At 36.3% G+C, this 18,669-nt stretch overlaps 1 protein-coding gene across 29 annotated transcripts in view; it reads left to right on the forward strand.

Moving 5' to 3' along the window:
* Window positions 1-18,669, forward strand: part of RIMS2 (regulating synaptic membrane exocytosis 2) — a 452,506-nt gene that overhangs the window by 233,518 nt on the left and 200,319 nt on the right. For 16 of the 29 annotated variants that reach the window (XM_065668760.1, XM_065668769.1, XM_065668765.1 and 13 more), the window contains 6 exons: window positions 2,673-2,740; window positions 4,408-4,527; window positions 7,567-7,666; window positions 8,496-8,619; window positions 13,508-13,554; window positions 14,708-14,820. In XM_065668760.1, coding sequence (XP_065524832.1) covers window positions 2,673-2,740; window positions 4,408-4,527; window positions 7,567-7,666; window positions 8,496-8,619; window positions 13,508-13,554; window positions 14,708-14,820 — 572 coding nt within the window. Of the gene's footprint in view, window positions 1-2,672; window positions 2,741-2,857; window positions 3,067-4,407; window positions 4,528-7,566; window positions 7,667-8,495; window positions 8,620-13,507; window positions 13,555-14,707; window positions 14,821-18,669 lie in introns of all 29 variants that reach the window. The other 13 variants (XM_065668751.1, XM_065668754.1, XM_065668752.1 and 10 more) reach the window with 1 other exon arrangement.

Raw genomic sequence — 18,669 nt, forward strand, 5'->3', positions numbered from 1 at the left:
TTGAGGCTGTGTCAAAATAGTAAGCCAAGGTAGTAGGATCCTCCTCATGAAAATCTGAATGATTCTCTGATTCTATGAGTGAGTAAGTAAGTCACTGAGACCTCCTTTATAAGCAGTGGAGGAGAAATAAGGTGTTTTGGGTGTGATGAATGTATGATTTATTTCACATGGACGTACACACCTAAAGCAGGTCAAATAAACTGCACCTTAAAAAGTTCTGTTTCCCTTCACTGACTATAAAATGAGCAGAGACTGATTAATTCAGATGTACAGATCTGTACTATAAATATCCAGATTTGGGGAAGAAGAATTAGAGGTCTCTAGATTCAATTATTTCAGAGTTGGCTGTAAAACTTCTCTAACAGCATGTAAATAATACCTACCTTACCCCCTGAAAGCAGAGAGAAATTGGGAGTTCTATGGTAGTAAAATAGCATCATAGAATCATAGAATAGGTTGGAAGGGACCTCAGGGATCGTCTGGTCCAACCTTTCTAGGCAAAGCATGACCTAGACTACATGTCCTAGCACCCTGTCCAGCCAAATCTTAACACTGTCCAATGCTGCGGAATCCACCACTTCTGTGGAGAGATTATTCCAGTTGCTGATTGCTCATTGTGAAAAGTTTTCCTCATGCGTCCAATTGGTATCTCACCAGCAGTAAATTGTACCCATTATGCCTTATCTTTTCCATGTGACTCCTTGTAGAAATGGAGTCTCTGTCTTCTTTGTAGCCACCCTTGAAATACTGGAGCACAGTGGTACGGTCTCTAAGCTGTCTTTTCTCTAGGCTGTACAAACCCAGCTCTCTCAGCCTTTCTTTGTGCAGCAGGCTTCCCAGTCCTTTGATCATCTTTGTGGCCCTTGTGGGTCTTCTCTGGACATTCTCTAGCCCATCCACATCTATTTTATATAGCGGGGACTAAAACTGAACACAGTATTCCAAGTGCGGCCTGATAAGCACTGACTAGAGTGGAATGAGAAATTTATCTCTGCTGGTGGTGCCCTTGTTGATGTAACCCAGCATTCTGTTGCATTTTTTTTGCCACAGCAGCGCGCTGTTCACTTTGTCCAGTAGCCTATGTCCAAACCAATAAACAAATAGCCAATGTATTTTATTTTTACTGCATAATGGGAAGTTTTTAAAAACTGTTAGAGCCCACCACTGCTCAACATTTGCTCTATAAACACCTACAGGATGAACTTATATATGTGTAGCACAGCTGTACTGTAAAGTAAGTCACTGTAAAGCTAATATAATTTCTGTCTCTGAGGGTATGCCTACATATTGATATTGTGGACACAAAAGTAGCAAGTGAAGATTGGAGCAGTTTTTGGTGACTAGGTTTATGCACATCTGCAGTGGGACAGTGTATACGGTCAGAACATCTCAGGGGCCTCACCTTTCCAGTAACTTATTTTCCTATTTTTAAGAAGTTATTTTCAATGTAGACACACAGGTGAAAGTATAGTTTGATAGGAGTCCTTGCTTTCAACAAGCTCATACAAATATAATTGATATGAAGAAGGCATGAATAGGAATACTGTCAAAGGCAGGATGGGTTTCCTAAAGTACAGGTAAAATGCTATGTTCATTGTGGAACAGCAAGGACATATAGCTATACTCCTGGCTTCCTTTTTGGTGGCTTCTTTTGGATTACAAGTGATAGTCATGGTTCTTGCTGAGAATTTTAAAACCTTAAAAAATGTCCAGTAATTTGCAGTGGTAGATTTGCCTAATGGTAGATATCTACATTTAAATGTAGTACTTTCAATAAAAGTACACACTTGGAGATATATAGTCAGGAATTAGTATTGGTGAGAATGATCAGTTTTAACTGTTGTGCCTATAAAGCCCATTTTATTTCAGTGCTTTGCTCCTAGAATTAGATACCAGATTATAGGGAACAAAATCACAATTTTTTTTAGTCAAACTTTGGTTTTGAGTACAGCAGTTGACAGAGATGCCACAGGAAATAACTGCTAAGAAAAAAAAAGAATGGGCTCATGTGCCCTTAGTTCATGCAATTAGAGCTGAGATGTCATCATTACTGTGATGACATGAGTTTTCCTCACTTAAGATCCATTTTTAAATGTATTTTAAACCCAGGATTTTTATACCAGGCAATATGTAGACTAGAAATCTTACTATCTTCTGGTTATCTCCGCTTGTATATTTATGTAGTAAAGGTTAGATCTTTATGAGGTCACTGATTATTTCACTCAGTTCCCCTGAAGCAGTGTCTTTCGAGGCAGAGGTAAGACAGCACTGGAAATCCCACGGCAGAAGTACCTCTTGCAAAATAATTCAATATTCAAATGCTTTCCTTTCTGAAAATTTTTAGGAATACAACACAATTTGCTTTTTAATTTAATTTACTGTAAGTAATTTTACATGAACAATTAAAAATGGTGAAGCGGTGATGCTTTACACTGTACATAATTTCATGCACACATAGACACAAACATACCTCCTTCCTCACTGGATTTCATATTCCATGTACTCTGCTGTTGAAGCTTTAACTTTTTCTGGGAAGCACTTTGCGAGCCCTGCTAGCAGAGGTTCTGAATCAGATAGGATAATCAGAAGTCTTTACAATTTTACTGTATCTTTTTCTGTCCTTTCTTTCACCTTTCCTTTACTGCACTATCTTGTCTGTCTGATTCTCACAGGAGACATGGATTACAACTGGTTGGACCATACGTCTTGGCATAGCAGTGAGGCATCCCCAATGTCTTTGGTGAGACATGTGGAGCCTTACCATTTAGTTTTCTTTACATTTCTCATTTCCTTTGTTTTATTTACACCTTTGCATGTTTTCTTTTTTGTATCCTTTTTTTTTATCCCACACCTATAGGGGACAGTCAAAGGGGAAAAAGAAAAACTAGTGAGCAGGCAGTTTTGTCGGATTCTAACACCTTATCCGAGAGGCAAAAGAAAATGGTGTGCTTTGGTGGCCACTCTTTGGAAGAGGACTTGGAATGGTCTGAGCCTCAGATAAAAGACTCTGGGGTAGATACGTGTAGTAGCACAACTCTAAACGAGGAACATAGCCATAGCGAGAAGGTACTGAGATTATGGAGCCTGCATTTTAACCTGCTCATTTGGTCTTTGTTTGCTCTCTGTCACTCATTAAAATAGTGCATAAAAAGATAGGGTGTTTCTAGAGACACTGTAGCATTTCTTAAGGTGCAGAAAAGAAAAACAAATGAAAAGTCTCTGCATGTTGCAGCTTTTACTGCTTGGCAGCCTAAGAAAAAAATTGAGAAGCATAAAGGAAGAACCTTTGTTCTTATGGTTGCATAATAGCATATCATGGTATTACCTTCAAGTATAAAGTAATTAAAAATAAGGATTCTTCTGATTGGCTTATTTGATTTAATATGTTCAAACTCCTGGGGCTGAAATTAAATGAATAGTTTAAACCCCAGGTGAAAAAGGGAGAAAATTGGGTCTCTCTGCACAGAAAAGTTGTTTTTCTTTTTTCCCTTTCACTGTCATGGTTGTTCTTTTGTTTTGTTGCCATGCCATTTTTGTGCAGTATTGTGCAGAATTAAAGGCTTTGCCATCTGCTTTGGTATCTTTTTGTTTTTGCTTTCTGTTTCGTGGAGATTATGAGAAATCTTTTTAGAGTTATTAGTTGTAATGGGAGCAGATTTGTCTGTGCCTGCTAATTTTGCATGAAATAGAGCATGAAATAGTATTTTGCTGTGAAAAAGTGCTATGATTACACAAAACAAAATTTAAAATTGAATTAGTTATGACAATATACAACTGTGCCCATGTATAGTAATGGAATAATAACGTTCACTGCAACTATGCTTTATATGTGAAGTAATTATTCCAAGAAAAAAGTGATGCATTTAAATAGGGTAATGAGTATAGCTGTAAAGGTATTCTATAGTTTTTAATATATAACTACTGAAAGAAAGTAAAAAAATGAAAATGTTTGTTTATCTTAGAGCAAACTGTCATGGCTGGAACAATGGAAAAGGAAGAAACGTTTTATATCAGTTTTCTGTTTTGCGTTAAACTTTTTTAGCACTACACTAGTCCTCTACAGCTGTTTTTGTCTGTATGAAGGTGTGATTTCCATTCTATATAGTTAACTATGTATAGTTGAATGTATCTGCGTCATCAAGATGCAAAGATAATTCTAGATATTTAGAAATTGGATTTAGTAAAATAGATAATGTTATAAACTATTAGACATGCACTATGATGGACTATATATCCAAATACATCTTTTCTGGCGCAGTTTTTTCTCGTTCTCTTATTACAGTAAATGTTAGTGTAATCATAATACTTTCATGGAATTCATGAAACGTATCAAGAAATTAAAAGTATTACTGAAATATTTTCTTTAAAATCCTATTCACTGTATTTTCCATTAACACCATATGATAGCATCCAGTAACTTGGCAGCCATCCAAAGATGGAGACCGTCTCATTGGTCGGATTTTGTTAAATAAACGACTAAAAGATGGAAGCGTGCCTAGAGACTCAGGAGCAATGCTTGGATTAAAGGTTGGTAAACTAGCTACTTCTGTAACAAAAATATTCTCCTATTACACAGGGTTTTCATACTGATGCCTGTAATGTCTTATCGTTCTCAAGATTATGAAGTGGAGACATTTTATAATCAACTAACAAGTAATTTTACAGGGTCCCTGAAAAGCTCAAAAATTTGTATTGTGACTGAAAGATTAGACATGTTTCCACAAGTTTGCTGAGAATGTCTGCTCTGCAAGGAGCTAATTGTATCCTTGCTGGGCAAGCGAAGCCCTGTCTGCTTTTTTCAGTATTGAGCATTGCACTAAGGTGTAACTTCTGTTACCCAAAAGAGGGAAGAAATGTGAAAAACATTATCTTATTTGAGGACTGGGGGGACATCTGGATTCCAATGGCATTTCATAGAATCATAGAATCATAGAATAGTTAGGGTTGGAAAGGACCTTGTCGTGGTTTAAACCCAACCACAAACCTCGTCCACTCACTCCCCCCCTTCTTGCCCTCCCCCTGCTCCTGGAGGGACGGAGAGGAGAATCGAAAAGAATGCAACTCCCACGGGTTGAGATAAGAACAGTTTAGTAACTAAGGTATAACACAAATCACTACTGCTACCACCAATAATAATAATGATATAGGAAATAACAAGAGGAAAGAATACAACACCTCAACACCAGCCGACCAATAACTCGCCCCACTCCCCCCAGCCGAGCACCGACCGATACCTCGTCCAACCCTGCAGTCCCAACCCTTCCCGGTCACTCCAAGTTACATCCTGGGCATGACGTGCTGTGGTATGGAATACCTCTTTGGCTAGTTTGGGTCAGGTGTCCTGTCTCTGCTTCCTCCCGGCCTCCCCTCCTCCCTGGCAGAGCAGGAGGCTCACAAAGTCCTTGGCCAGACCAAACATTTGAGCAGCAACTAAAAACATTGGCGTTATCAGCACTGTTCCCAGGCCAAAAGATCAAAACACAGCACTGTACTAGCTCCTAAGAAGGAGAAAAATGACTGCTGCTGCTCAAACCAGGACAGACCTCAAGATCATCTAGTTCCAACCCCCCTGCCATGGACAGGGACACCTCACACTAAACCATGCCACACAAGGCTTCATCCAACCTGGCCTTGAACACCGCCAGGGATGGAGCACTCACAACCTCCCTGGGCAACCGATTCCAGTGTCTCACCACCCTAACAGGAAAGAATTTCCTCCTTATATCCAATTTAAACTTCCCCTGTTTAAGTTTTAACCCGTTAACCCCTTGTCCTGTCACTACAGTCCCTGATGAAGAGTCCCTCCCCAGCATCCCTATAGGCCCCCTTCAGGTACTGGAAGGCTGCTATGAGGTCCCCACGCAGCCTTCTCTTCTCCAGGCTGAACAGCCCCAACTTCCTCAGCCTGTCTTCACACGGGAGGTGCTCCAGTCCCCTGATCATCCTTGTGGCCCTCCTCTGGACTTGTTCCAGCAGTTCCATGTCCTTTTTATGTTGAGGACACCAGAACTGCACACAATACTCCAGGTGAGGTCTCACAAGAGCAGAGTAGAGGGGCAGGATCACCTCTTTCGACCTGCTGGTCACGCTCCTTTTGATGCAGCCCAGGATACGATTGGCTTTCTGGGCTGCAAGCGCACACTGCCGGCTCATGTTCATTTTCTCATCGACCAGCACATTTCAATCCAGAGCAGAGTCTACCGGTGGAAGAGCTAAAAGCCAGAAAGTTCTCCTCCCTCCCCCTGACTGTGTGATTTGCTACATTTTAAATGCACAAGACTGAAAATGATTTAATATTTATTGTACATTATCACAAAGTAATGTATTTGCATGTTTTTCATAATGTAATTATTTGAATATTATGAAGTTATTTCTAGCTCCTATCTTGATCTCATTTTTGTATGATATTGTTTGCAGTTCCAGCAATACTAGTATGAGAATGAGAATGAATTACACACAGTAAAAAAAAAACAAGCATATATTTATTTTGAATCAACATCCTTGTTGTGAGAAATTATGAAGAAGTTTGATTAATTCTCCATTCTCTATTTAGGATGACACTGACTTCACTGGGTACACAGATTCAGATATAGTCATCCACTGTAAACAGGGATTAAATAAGGGTAGTTACTTATAACCTACCAGCATGCTTTGGATTTTTTTTATTTAATTGACAAACGATTTTAGTTTGAAGTCAGTGAAGAAGCCACTTGAGCAGTTTTGGATTGTGTGTAATTGTCCTAATGTCTGAAAATGCAAGAGAGGAGACTAATAGTTTCACTATAAAGTACTTTTTGTTTAAACTTCTATATCTAAAACTCTAAAATCTTCTCTTAAAAAGCTGAACTCTTCAACTACTTTTTAATCTCAGTTGACATCTGAAGAGAGTGATTTTCAGCCGTTATTCCTGACCTAAATTTTCAAATATTTGCATTACTAAAAGTAACCTAACCTGGATTTAGTATTACAAATTTTAAATTGCAATATGAAGGCTGTTATGAAACTCCTAAGAATTTGAAGAGTATGCGGTTATAGTGGATTTTGGTATGTGAATCTCCTGATTCTGAGATAAATATTAAGGTCAAACCTGTTGGAGTTTCCTGTAGAGAAATCTTCAGTGTGACAAGTATTTTCATCTGACTTGCCAGCCAATGTGAATTTGGTTAATTGAGGTGTTTGATGCTTGGTGTGAACATCATAAGTTTGGTTACATTAATACGTTTATTTTCAGTTAAAAAGTATTGAAGTAAATAGTCTCATAACCAACAGCTTACTTTTTTGGGGTGGTAATTTATAATAAAGTGAAATACTATACATATGTTTGGTAAGTCTAAAAGCTTTAGCATTCTAAATTTGCATTGTGTTTAAATTGCACAAGTAGCCAGAATAGATAGAAACATAACCTGTTATAGCGGATATTCTGTGGTGGGTTTTCTTCAAGTTTATGTGTCTTACCCGGGCTACCTGAAAACCAGGAAAATAACTGAATTCTTCTTTCTGTTGCCAGAACATTGAAGTAATTTAAAGTAATTTTCATTCTATGAATATGCTTCCTCTTTGAAACAGGTAGTGGGAGGAAAGATGACTGAATCAGGTCGACTCTGCGCATTTATCACCAAAGTTAAAAAAGGAAGCTTAGCTGATACAGTGGGGCATCTTAGACCAGGTATGTATCTACTATAGTTCTATACTGGTGAGTTGCTTTTCTGAAGGTGATAACAACTGAGTTTAATTAGCTATGAAGTTATGTTGAAAAGGTATGATGAACTACCGCAGAATTCAACCTGACATTTAGTTACTAGATTATTGACATTACTTCTTTTGTCAAATAGATAAATTCTCACATTGTTCAGAATTATATTTTAGCATTATTACTCATGCTTTCATACTCAAAATACTATTCCACTAATGTTCTGTACAGTAATTTTGTGGTCCATATTTTATTTAGAGCAAGCTAAGCTATCACAATTGTGTGAACAGAACCAGCTCAGCTAAGAAACTGCTTCTATCCCAACATGCAAACCATAGATAGCTAAATTGAAGAACGTGTCAGAAATATTAGCTATTAACATAAGAACTAGCTGAACTTTAAATCCTAAACTTGTAGAGTTAAATTGATCTTCAAAACAGTAAGTTGGTGAGATAGATATGCTGTTTTAAAGAGCTGCATTTCCTAAAGAGCATGTTGGGACTTTAGTAAACCACAGCTGCCAAAGCAACTAAGAGCTGTGAGCAACTGTGAGCAACTCAATAAGCACTCACTCAATAATATCACCTAGTGGTGATATTATTGTTTCACTGAACTTTACGTATTTGAAGTTAAGCTGCTGAAAACCTTTTATACTCATGATTTTCCTGTATAAAGGACTCCAGACTTGTCTCCAGCGCAGGTTTCACAGTTCAGAAAACTTGAGAGTAGAATGGCTTAAATTGTCATTGTAAGTATAGTGCACAGCAGACTTCCTAAGAAGAGTGTTATATTACTGAAATTATAGGTGATGAAGTATTAGAATGGAATGGAAGGCTACTACAAGGAGCCACCTTTGAGGAGGTGTATAACATCATTTTAGAATCCAAACCTGAGCCACAAGTAGAGCTTGTTGTTTCAAGACCAATAGGGTAAGTAATTTTATAAGTTTTTGTATTAAATATGATAAAAATGTTGCTAAATTTCACTTTTAGGGCAAAGCATATCAAACAGATTTATAAAAATTGTAAACAGTAAAACTGTCTTCAAAATTCTGTAAACCAAAAGCATAGCTAGAATGGTAGATCACAACAGTAATTAAAAAGAGCTGGTGTGAAATTTTGTGTTCTCTGAGAAAGTCTCAGGCAATGTATGCCACTATGGTCAAAAAAAAGTTCCCTTCTGCGGTTGTTTACTTGGTGATCAAGCCAACATTTGCTCTGAAATTGTTATACTCTTTATTGTTGCAGTTCTTGACTCTTGATTTTTGTTTCTCCATTCCCATCTTTATATAATATATACAAAATTATGCATTTATGTTTAGTCTATGAATTGTGCTGAACTCAATTTATTGAGAGTATGCAATGCGGAATCTGCACAAAATGCAGTATGCTAATGACATAATCAATATGGTTTGGAAAGTCTTGAATCCACATTCTCATCATCTTCATCTATGAAATCTATTAAATTATTGCAGGTTATCTAATACAGAACATATATGAATAAATAGCTAGCACTCTGCAGAACTTTTTCTTTGATGCTTTACATTGCCCCGTTTTCTTAACTTTCAGACCTATATCTCAAAATCTTGCATAGCAGTAGCTGCTTTGTTATATTGGGCTGTGAATAATTCCCCTTCTTCATCTGTTCCTTTTCTTCCAAGTTCCTACAGCCTGCAGTCACATTCGTGCATTTTTCACTTCTCCATTAGAAGCTCCATAGCTAATCACACCACGGCTGTGTAGAGGGGGATTCTTATCACTGAATTTGAAGATGCTTACAGTTGTTAAGAATTTTCTCTTTCCCCCCACCGAATTTATTATGATGTATATGGCACAACTGGACAGGTGCTAAGTAATATCATCTACACTACTCTGTGTAAGGTTGGATCAAGATGGTCTTTCAGGATCCCTTACAACCTGGGCTGTTCTGTGGTTCCTTGATTATATATTAATAAATATATTTATTGGATGAACATGATAAATATATTTATTAGGCGCACACAATTATCTTACTTTTTTATGAGAAAGCATTGGCAATATTACAACTAAAAATTAAGAAGCATAAAAAAATCTAGACCTATATAATATGAAGATAGAATTTCAGTGAGGATAATTTATCTGTTCAGCTGTAATAAGTACTTAACATGTTCGACGCATCCAGAACTTTATGTGCAGGAACTTAATTTGGTTTGAAAATTTTAAAGAAATTTGATAATGACAAAATTTGCTTTATCTTGTTAGTGAGATGGGAAGTTATCTCCTACATACATATTGAATCACAACCCTGTTAGTGCAAAGGCTGTGTCATCTGTCCTATCCTTAAAAATCTCTGTATAACTTGGAAGTTGCAGGTATAATAGGAATGCTAAGGGACAGACTATGTTACTAGAAGAATATTGTCTCAGAAAAAGAGGTTCCAAATTCATTTCATAAAGTGTAAGATCTTTCATAGTTTCTCTCAAACAGAAGTTTATAGCAGAAGTTTCAAGGAACTGCTTACGTCTTGAAAATATTAAATTTATTTTCTCCTTCTGCATTTTTTTCAATGTGAAAACCTTCTGTATTCTTTCTTGTGCTTTTATCTTTACTGTCTGTTGCTTACCTGCCTTATCATCATGTCTTCTGTTATGTTACCATGTGCTCCAGTTGTTGTCACTAGAGCAGCTCATCTAAAATTCCTTAAAGAAAGTGAAGTGGGCTCTCAGGATGCCTTCTTCAGCATTAACTGCTTGCCACAAAGTCTGAAGAACTGAGCCAGATCAGGGCTAAAAAAGTTTTTCTGTACACTTTATTCACAGTGCCTTTTTGGAGTAGATGTCAGAGAGGGTTTTCACCTCCAAAAAGCAAGTTACTAATCTAAATGGGTTTATAACTGTAGTCTCAGTGATGAATGCTTTCTGCAAGTTGGTAAGGTTTTAGATTCTTGTTAGATGTATGTAACTCTTTGGATTTTGATATTGACATAACTTCAGATTATTTTTTTTTTATTTTTACTTTTTTTCAATGATATTTGAGCTGATGAACTGGAAATTCTGTAGTATCTTCTCAGTTTAGATTTCAGGTTATAATTAAGTGGACTATAAAAATTAATACCTTATGCTTGCCCAAGGAAACATAATACCATAGGTTTGTGTTCTGCTCCAGGGAATAAAGTTCCAGTGTGTTTAAAATCATTAAAAATTCGATTTACCAGATGTCAGGAGTGGTATTTATTTTAACTAGAATAATTTATGCCCACTTGAAGGATTTCACTTTTGCATTGAGGAATATCCTGTTACTTATAAAGAGAGTCTCTTGATGGTCGCATAGCAACACATTAACTCACGCCAGAAATCTTCTGACAGCTACTGGTAATTAACTTAGTTGAAAAAGAGAACCTATTGTCACATCCTGATACTCTGAATACAAAACCAAATTTCAGTAAACATGATTATTAGTTCTTCATTTTATTATGGGCTGACTGCTATGAAAACTGAAGATAACTAGCTGAGCTGATAAAGGAAGATAAAATAGAAAGCTCCTTAAGAAAAAATATGATACCATTTTGGCTTGCAATTTATCCCTTTTTCCATCTTAAAATAGCACTTGATGGCCAAGTTGTTACTGTGTGTGAACTGGCTGTCTCTTATACACAGGAATTTATCTATTTTCTGCTTTCTAATTCTCAGAAATAATTTTAAAATTCATGTTATTTTCATAGTTACTACGTTTTGAATTTGGAAAGAATGATGCAATCTTCTTGGAGTTGGACATATCTTAAAAAACAAAGAGATGCCCCAAACTACTTCTGCTTCTTCCATACCTGTTAATCTCAGTGATAGTTCCTTGTAAGAAATACCAATCACACTACCATGAAGTACGGGGATATGCATGCTTTAAGAACATAAATGATAGTGTTCAAAGCCTTCAGGTTTATTGTTTCAGCTATCCAGAGAAAACTCATATTCAATTTGTTCACAGTGATCCATATTTTCAAGGTTTTCTTCTCAAACTCACACAATAGAAATAGCTTTCTGAAATTACAAGTTAGGTGCAGGAGTGTATTTCTGAGTAAGGTAACAGGCAAGTATTGGGTCCCTTATAAATTCTGTATACATCAAATATGCAAATTAATATTTACTTCTTCAATAACCCTTGTAATTTTCTGACAAGTTTTGCTTACTGATGCTCCCTGATTTATTTGAGTTATTGGATACTGTGCATCAATTCACTTGGAAAGGTTCCTCAATCTGCTTAGGAAAGCTAACTTTCTGCCGAGTTTTGAAAAATGTTGGAAATGGTATACTAAAAAAAGATTATTTTCCTTTTTTTTTTTTTTTTTTTCATTGTATGAGACAGTAGATATCATGTTAAGCATTTTTAACCTCTCCTTCCTTTTCATATACCTTTCTAGTGGGTTGAGCTTGGCTGGCTATTAAATGCCCACCTAGCCACTCTCTTTTCTCCTCATCTGTAGAAGAGGGGGAGAAAATAAGACAGGAAAGCTCATGGGTCAAGATAAGGATGAGGAGATCGCTCAGCAGCTACCAGCATGGGCAAACTTGGGGAGGATTAATATAATTTATTAGGAATTAATAAGAGAATAGGATAGTGAGAAATACAATAAAAATAAACCCACATTCCCTTTACCTCCTTTCTTCCCAGGCTCAAATTCACTCCTTTGTTCCTGGCTCTTCTACCTCCCTGCTCCACCAAGCAGTGCAAGGGGATGGGGCATGGGGCTTGAGGTCAGTCCTCTTCCCACTCCTTCTCTGACCTTGGTGTCTGCAGGGATGTTTCTTTCATGGGTTTTTTTTTTTCCTTACTCTACTCTCTCACAGCTGCTGCACAACTTTTTTTAACCATTTTCTGAATATGTTATTACAAAGGCACCACTACCTTTACTGATGGGCTCAGCTGTTTCCTGCAGTGGGTCCGTTGGAGCTGGCTGTACCGGGCTGTGTCCAGAACGGAGCAGCCCCAGCCTCCTTTCACAGAGGCCACCCTACAGCCCCCTCTGCCAGCACAGGGGTCCTGGCACCCAGTGCAAACTTACAGAAACCAACTGCACTGAACCACACACATCATGATTTTAAATATTGTTCTTGCTGTGGGTCAGAGCTGAAGCTCTTTGTTTTGCTCAGCTTTGCTCAAATGCCTCTGAAAGTATTTATTAGCATATTGATAGTTTTTATTAGCATACAGTACTGTTTGCCCCTCACAGGAAGAATGTTCCTTTCGGAGGTGGGTGGACGTAATGAGTTACTTAGTCATTGCAACTGAGTGCTTTAAAATTACATAGCTGTACACATGATTTAATACAGGTGTTGAAACATCTCATGTATATGCAAGTATGCAATTTTGCCAAATGAACTTGCACAATTTATTTAGTCATGGAAAAGGTAAGATTGTCCAAACTTGGGTTTCAAGGACAGTAAAGGACATCTTGGGATTGCCACTATTGGCACTTTAATATGTTTGAATAAGGATCCAGTAAATTTAATTAATGTATAATGTCATCATAAAGTCTACTCCTCACAGTTTTAGTCTGCTGTTAACTCTGAGATTGTTCTTTTTTTATCTACTGAACTGTTTTATTTGTGACTGTGCAGACTCTCTCCTGCATCCACCAAACCACTTGCTCTATGGGCTTTAATTTGCCACTGAAATTATTTATTCTGAATAAAAGATTAGTCTTCCCCGTGGCTGAAGACAGCCAGCAGATCATACACCTTTCCCAAGGCATTCCATGTTGACTTGAAAAGTGTTATAGTGTAACTGAAATTTGAATATGCTTGTTAGATAAAGGATCAGCCTGTCTTAATTTTCCTGATTTCAGGGACATTCCCAGAATACCTGACAGCACACATGCACAGCTGGAATCCAGTAAGTTTCAATTATGGGGTAGGAAAATCTCTCTCTTTTATGTAAGCACAAAAAGATTGAAATATGTCATCTACAGTCAGTACAGCTTTTGTCTCTTTGTCCATATTTGTCTCAATATGTCATCTTACTGTATTATCTATCTACCTCTGTTTAATAATAAACTATCAAAAGTCAGGATATTTCGATTTAGGCTTGACATTTGGTTATAGGGTTAGGCTATTTTTGATTGAAAAGAAAAGTATAATTCTAACTAATATACAGAAACATTAATAATAATTTTTAATTTCCTGTTGTTTTGCATCTCAATTGAACCGTGTAAACTAAAAATGGTGATGAAATGTTGTTCATTTACAACCTGAGAGATAGCTATTTTAAAATCAGAATATTTCCACTCTATCAGAACCATTCAGCACTCCTTAAATTGGCTAACTCAGTATTTCATGTGAGGAAAATTACTTGTTCTTTGGCTTGATCTGATATGATGGATTTCAGCCTGGAGTTATTTTTTATCATTGTTTTAGAACTCTTTTATAATAGAAGCTATGAATAAATGCAGTGGCAGAAACTTGATTATAATAATATGACAAACTCCAAAACTTTCCACTGATCAGCCAAGTCTTAAAATAAAATCCATTTTATGTTTTGTGAGATGTGGATTGTCTTTTGTATTTATAAAAATACTTTACTTTTTACTCTATGTATTATATGTCAAAACTTGTCCTCTGACATTTTGCAAACCTTGTAGATTTGAAAACAAAATGCACAAAACTCATTATAAGCATCTTGATGTTTTTGTAAAAATTTCATTAGAAATTTGTCTGATTGTACAAGATAATAATAATAAGACTGAATTCTTTTGACCACAGTTATTTACTTTACTATGTAGGAATTTTGGGCCTTCAACTTACTGACATGATTATGGTCAGAATTATCTGAATAAGGTTTTTTTTTACTCTATAAATAAAAGCTTTTGATTGCCTGTGAGCAGGAAAAGATTTAGAATCATTATTTGATAATTTGAAATAGATGAAAAATGTACATTTCTCAAAGCCTTATTGTATGTTAGGTTATATTTCTACAATTTTTATTTAAAGAATGTTGTGAAAAATTAATAAGTGCTACTATTTATATAGTATTTTATTTATGGTTGCAGGTTCTAGTTCGTTTGAGTCTCAAAAAATGGACCGACCTTCTATTTCAGTGACTTCTCCTATGAGTCCTGGCATGTTAAGGGATGTTCCGCAGTTCTTGTCTGGACAACTTTCAGTATGTAAACATTTCGTTGATATTACTGTCGTGCTTTTTGCAGTATATACAACTCTCACTGCAGAGTGCAGGTTTCTTGTAACATAAATTTCTTGTTAAACTAGCTAATTTTTTTTTTATCTCAGAGTAGACAGGGCCATAGTTTCATAAGGGCATTCTATTTTATTAGTTTTTGGAAATTTTATAAATGTTGAATTAGAGATATGTATACGTATGTATATTTTTATAGTAAGCTAGACTGGTAGAGTCAAATTTTCAGAAAGGTCTCATCATGGCCTCCAGTTGCCTTTGTGCTACTGAGTGTACACACTTTTTCAACTGTAATACTTACATGAGCAGTTGGTAGATTTTATTACCTGTGTGCTTGGACATTAATATTGCTTATTTCTTATGCCTTAGCTTTCATATATACCTTTCCCAGATTTCTCTTTGGTTGTTTACTAATGTTACTTTGGTTGTATTCTTTGTACCAGTGTTACTCTCTTTTGTTCTTCACTTGCATTGAGAACAAAGTTCATTACATGAATGTTTTCTTTAAAATGGTAAATTTTTTGTACTAAACTGAAGTTTTGTACACTTTTCTGTGTCATTGACAATTCCAAAGTGTGATTTTTCAAAAGTGCTCAGTTGTGGCCTGGTACATGTTGAAAATGAGAGGAAAATGGAGTAGAAGCAGCACAAAGCTGGTACTAAACATGTTTAAAAATGTCACATTCATATTTCTTCCAAGTTGTTTATGTTAAGATGAGTGCGCCATTAAAATATGCATAAAATCTAAGCAGACTTTTTAAAGGTCTTACAGAAATGGTGTATGGTATTGGTAGAGGAGAGGAAGAAATGGGCCTTTTTCAATTCATCAGCCATGTTGGCTCCATTTTGCAATGCATGAGACATTATTTGTTTTGCTCATCAGCCCAGCCATTTACAATATATAATTTTTAATTTTCTGTAACTGTTTTACTTAACTACTTTGAAAGACTCAGTCCTTTGGATAAATGAAAAACTAGAAATCTTGACTGTAGAGTGCAGAGTTCTTTGCACAAAATGCAATTATAAGAGAACATGAGCTGTCAAAATACACAGACCAAGGTTTCTAAAAATCAGTTTAGTTTTGCAATGCACCAAAAATTGTGAAGTGAGGGAAAGAAATCTCTTTTGGCTAAATATCATAAAAACTAGGCTAACAAAAAGTTTTGGTTCCTAGCTCCAACCATGAAATTCAAGGTCTATAGTTAGCTGCTTAGACATCCAATGCACAAGCACTGTGGAATGATGGTACAAATAGGAACCACACAGAACTGACTTCCTTACTTCCTCAGGTTCAGAAACAAAATCTTTGGGAGTTTAAGATTAGGATTTATTAGTAAAATCAGTAAGTCTGTTGATTTTGTGGTTTGAATATTGCAGTTTGAGGTGTGTTAGAATAGTATCAGTAGATTTGGAGGTGTGTTCTCACAATGGAATTCACAAGGTTTTATATCTTAGAATGGTATTTAAATTCAGAGCTTAACTCAAGAAGGCATCATTCCTATTTTGAATTGCTTTTTTTTTTTTTTTTGCTTGTTTCAATATATAAATGCATTTAGTAATAAATTTATAACACCTCTTTCCATTTAAGGAAACAAAATGTCAGAAAACAGTTGAAGATCTTTCCTGTGTTTGTCCTCTTTGTACTTCCTTATGTACTGTTTGCAATTATACAGTACTCCCTGCTACACAGTATCCTTATTTCCTTCAGAGAGCAGCTGATCCCTGAGAACACGCAGCTCCAGTGGAGTGACACTGATGTCAGAAATACTCAGTAACTATCTAAAGTCTCACTGTCTCAATGTTGACACCTAACATTAGTAGACAGCTTGAAGGTTTGAATGCTTATCTTACCTCACCAGCTAAAGAGAAGTTGTAAATAGCTGTATTTCATGTTAATCGTCTTAATGGCACAACCTAGCTCCTGCTGCTGTTGGCTCAAAGCTTTGGGAGGCTAGTACTAAAGTGTTTGCTTTGTGAGGAAGGGTGGCTTGTCAGAATCTCTGAACATAGTGTGGATAGATAGTAATGTAGCACCTAGTTGGGCACATTGAAATGCCTTGACTAAAATATATTTTCAAGATTTTAAGGAACTGAAATATTCAACAGGAACATTTTTTCTTTTCCTTTTTGATCTGATATTTCAAGTTTGTTTAAAAAAATCACAATTTTTTTTTTTACTTTTAAAATTTGGGCATTTGTGTGTCTAGAGATAGTGCAATGACTCTTTTTTCCTTCACTTTTTAAAATCTTGATTTGTTATTTTATGACTTCGAACAGTTTTGAAACTTTGTAAGAGTGAAAAAAACCAGCCCTTTGTAGAGTTGGAGATGTTTTGAAAAATTAGAATGGACTATGAGATCTTCCCATTTTGGGCCTTTAGCAAGGCTGAAGTAATGGGGGAAGACTGAATTTTACAAATTTCCCCTGTTCAGAAATATATTTCAGTTTCAACACTACAGAATGGGCAAGCTTTTCAGTATCTTGATTTTCCTTTTTTTTTTTTTTTAATCAGCTCATTTCTGACAGAACAGTTGATGGAACACTCATTCATTCTGAATAGCTGAGTATGATGGAAATTAAAGGAAATACTAAATTCAGAATTTATTAGGGGATGTGCTCTTTATGGTGAATGCCTAGCAGGAGAATAACTGAAGAGCCCTGGCAGTAAATGGGGACAGGATGCTGTTCTGTGTGGAAGTGGCAGGTCAGCTCCCATTCTGGGTGATGGTAGCTGAATTCAGACACGTGTGATGAATCTGAGGGAAAGAATGGTAGGCAAGATTTTGGACGTGTTTTCTGTATTTTCTGAACTTCTGTTTAATTCCATGTAGTCCTGGTGGGCTGCTCTTAGGGCAACTGTGGTTAGTGGGCTGTGAAATCCGAGAGCTGTGGGCAGAAGCAGAGGTACCTACAGTTCAGGTGGAGGTCTAAAGTATTTGACTGAATAGTTGCATGTATGCAGACAATGCTACAAATCCTTCAGGGGTTTTAATATTGTTAGTATTTCAGAATGGATTTCTTTATGTTCAGCATGGTTTTAGCCAGTTTAGCTGCAGTGATGCCCCTCTGTAATTCAGGGATATGTATCTCTTCAAGTCTTCTGTGTTTTCCTGCTTATTGACATTGGTCTGTGTACCTGTTTGTTCCACTTGAGGTTACAGTGACACTCTAGAGCTGGCTAGTAGGATTTCCCATGAAGCAAACCGTATCACATAGCTAGGAAATCTTCCTTCCATTAACACAATATGTATTTGATTGAAAAAGATACGTGCAGCTATAGCAAACTGTTGTGTTATATATATGTTATATATATTATCTGTATTCTGTAAAATTTGTAGCATTTTTGATTCACACTGTTCTTTCAGGGGAGTATGTGACTGCTACTGCAATTATTGCTTCATTATTTCCTTTGACTGGTTCCTGTTTCTGTGATTTTCCACTGATTTGTTTTTCCTTTAATACCATTTTGAAAAAGTCAGTATCCTTTGTGTGTTGGTGCTCTTCGCTTCATTACTACATTCTGGCTACTTTTTCAATACTGCATGAAAGGTGTAACTTGGAACGCTTTTACAATAGTTAGGTTTAGAGACCGATGACTACAAGACCATGTAAATGGATACAGGTATAAAATTACAATATTTCTTTTTTGTACTGCTGGAAATTCTAACAGAAAAGGGATGCAATTTATAAAATTAATCTATTTCCTTGCACAGCTGAACCACAGGACCACTTAAACATACATACTCAGTTTATAAAACAATAAAAAGAGAGGTCGATTAATTATAGTTGCAATATATGTAGTATATTATGAAGCAGATA

Source organism: Lathamus discolor, chromosome 2, assembly GCF_037157495.1.
Source record: "Lathamus discolor isolate bLatDis1 chromosome 2, bLatDis1.hap1, whole genome shotgun sequence".
Taxonomy (NCBI): Eukaryota; Metazoa; Chordata; class Aves; order Psittaciformes; family Psittacidae; genus Lathamus; species Lathamus discolor.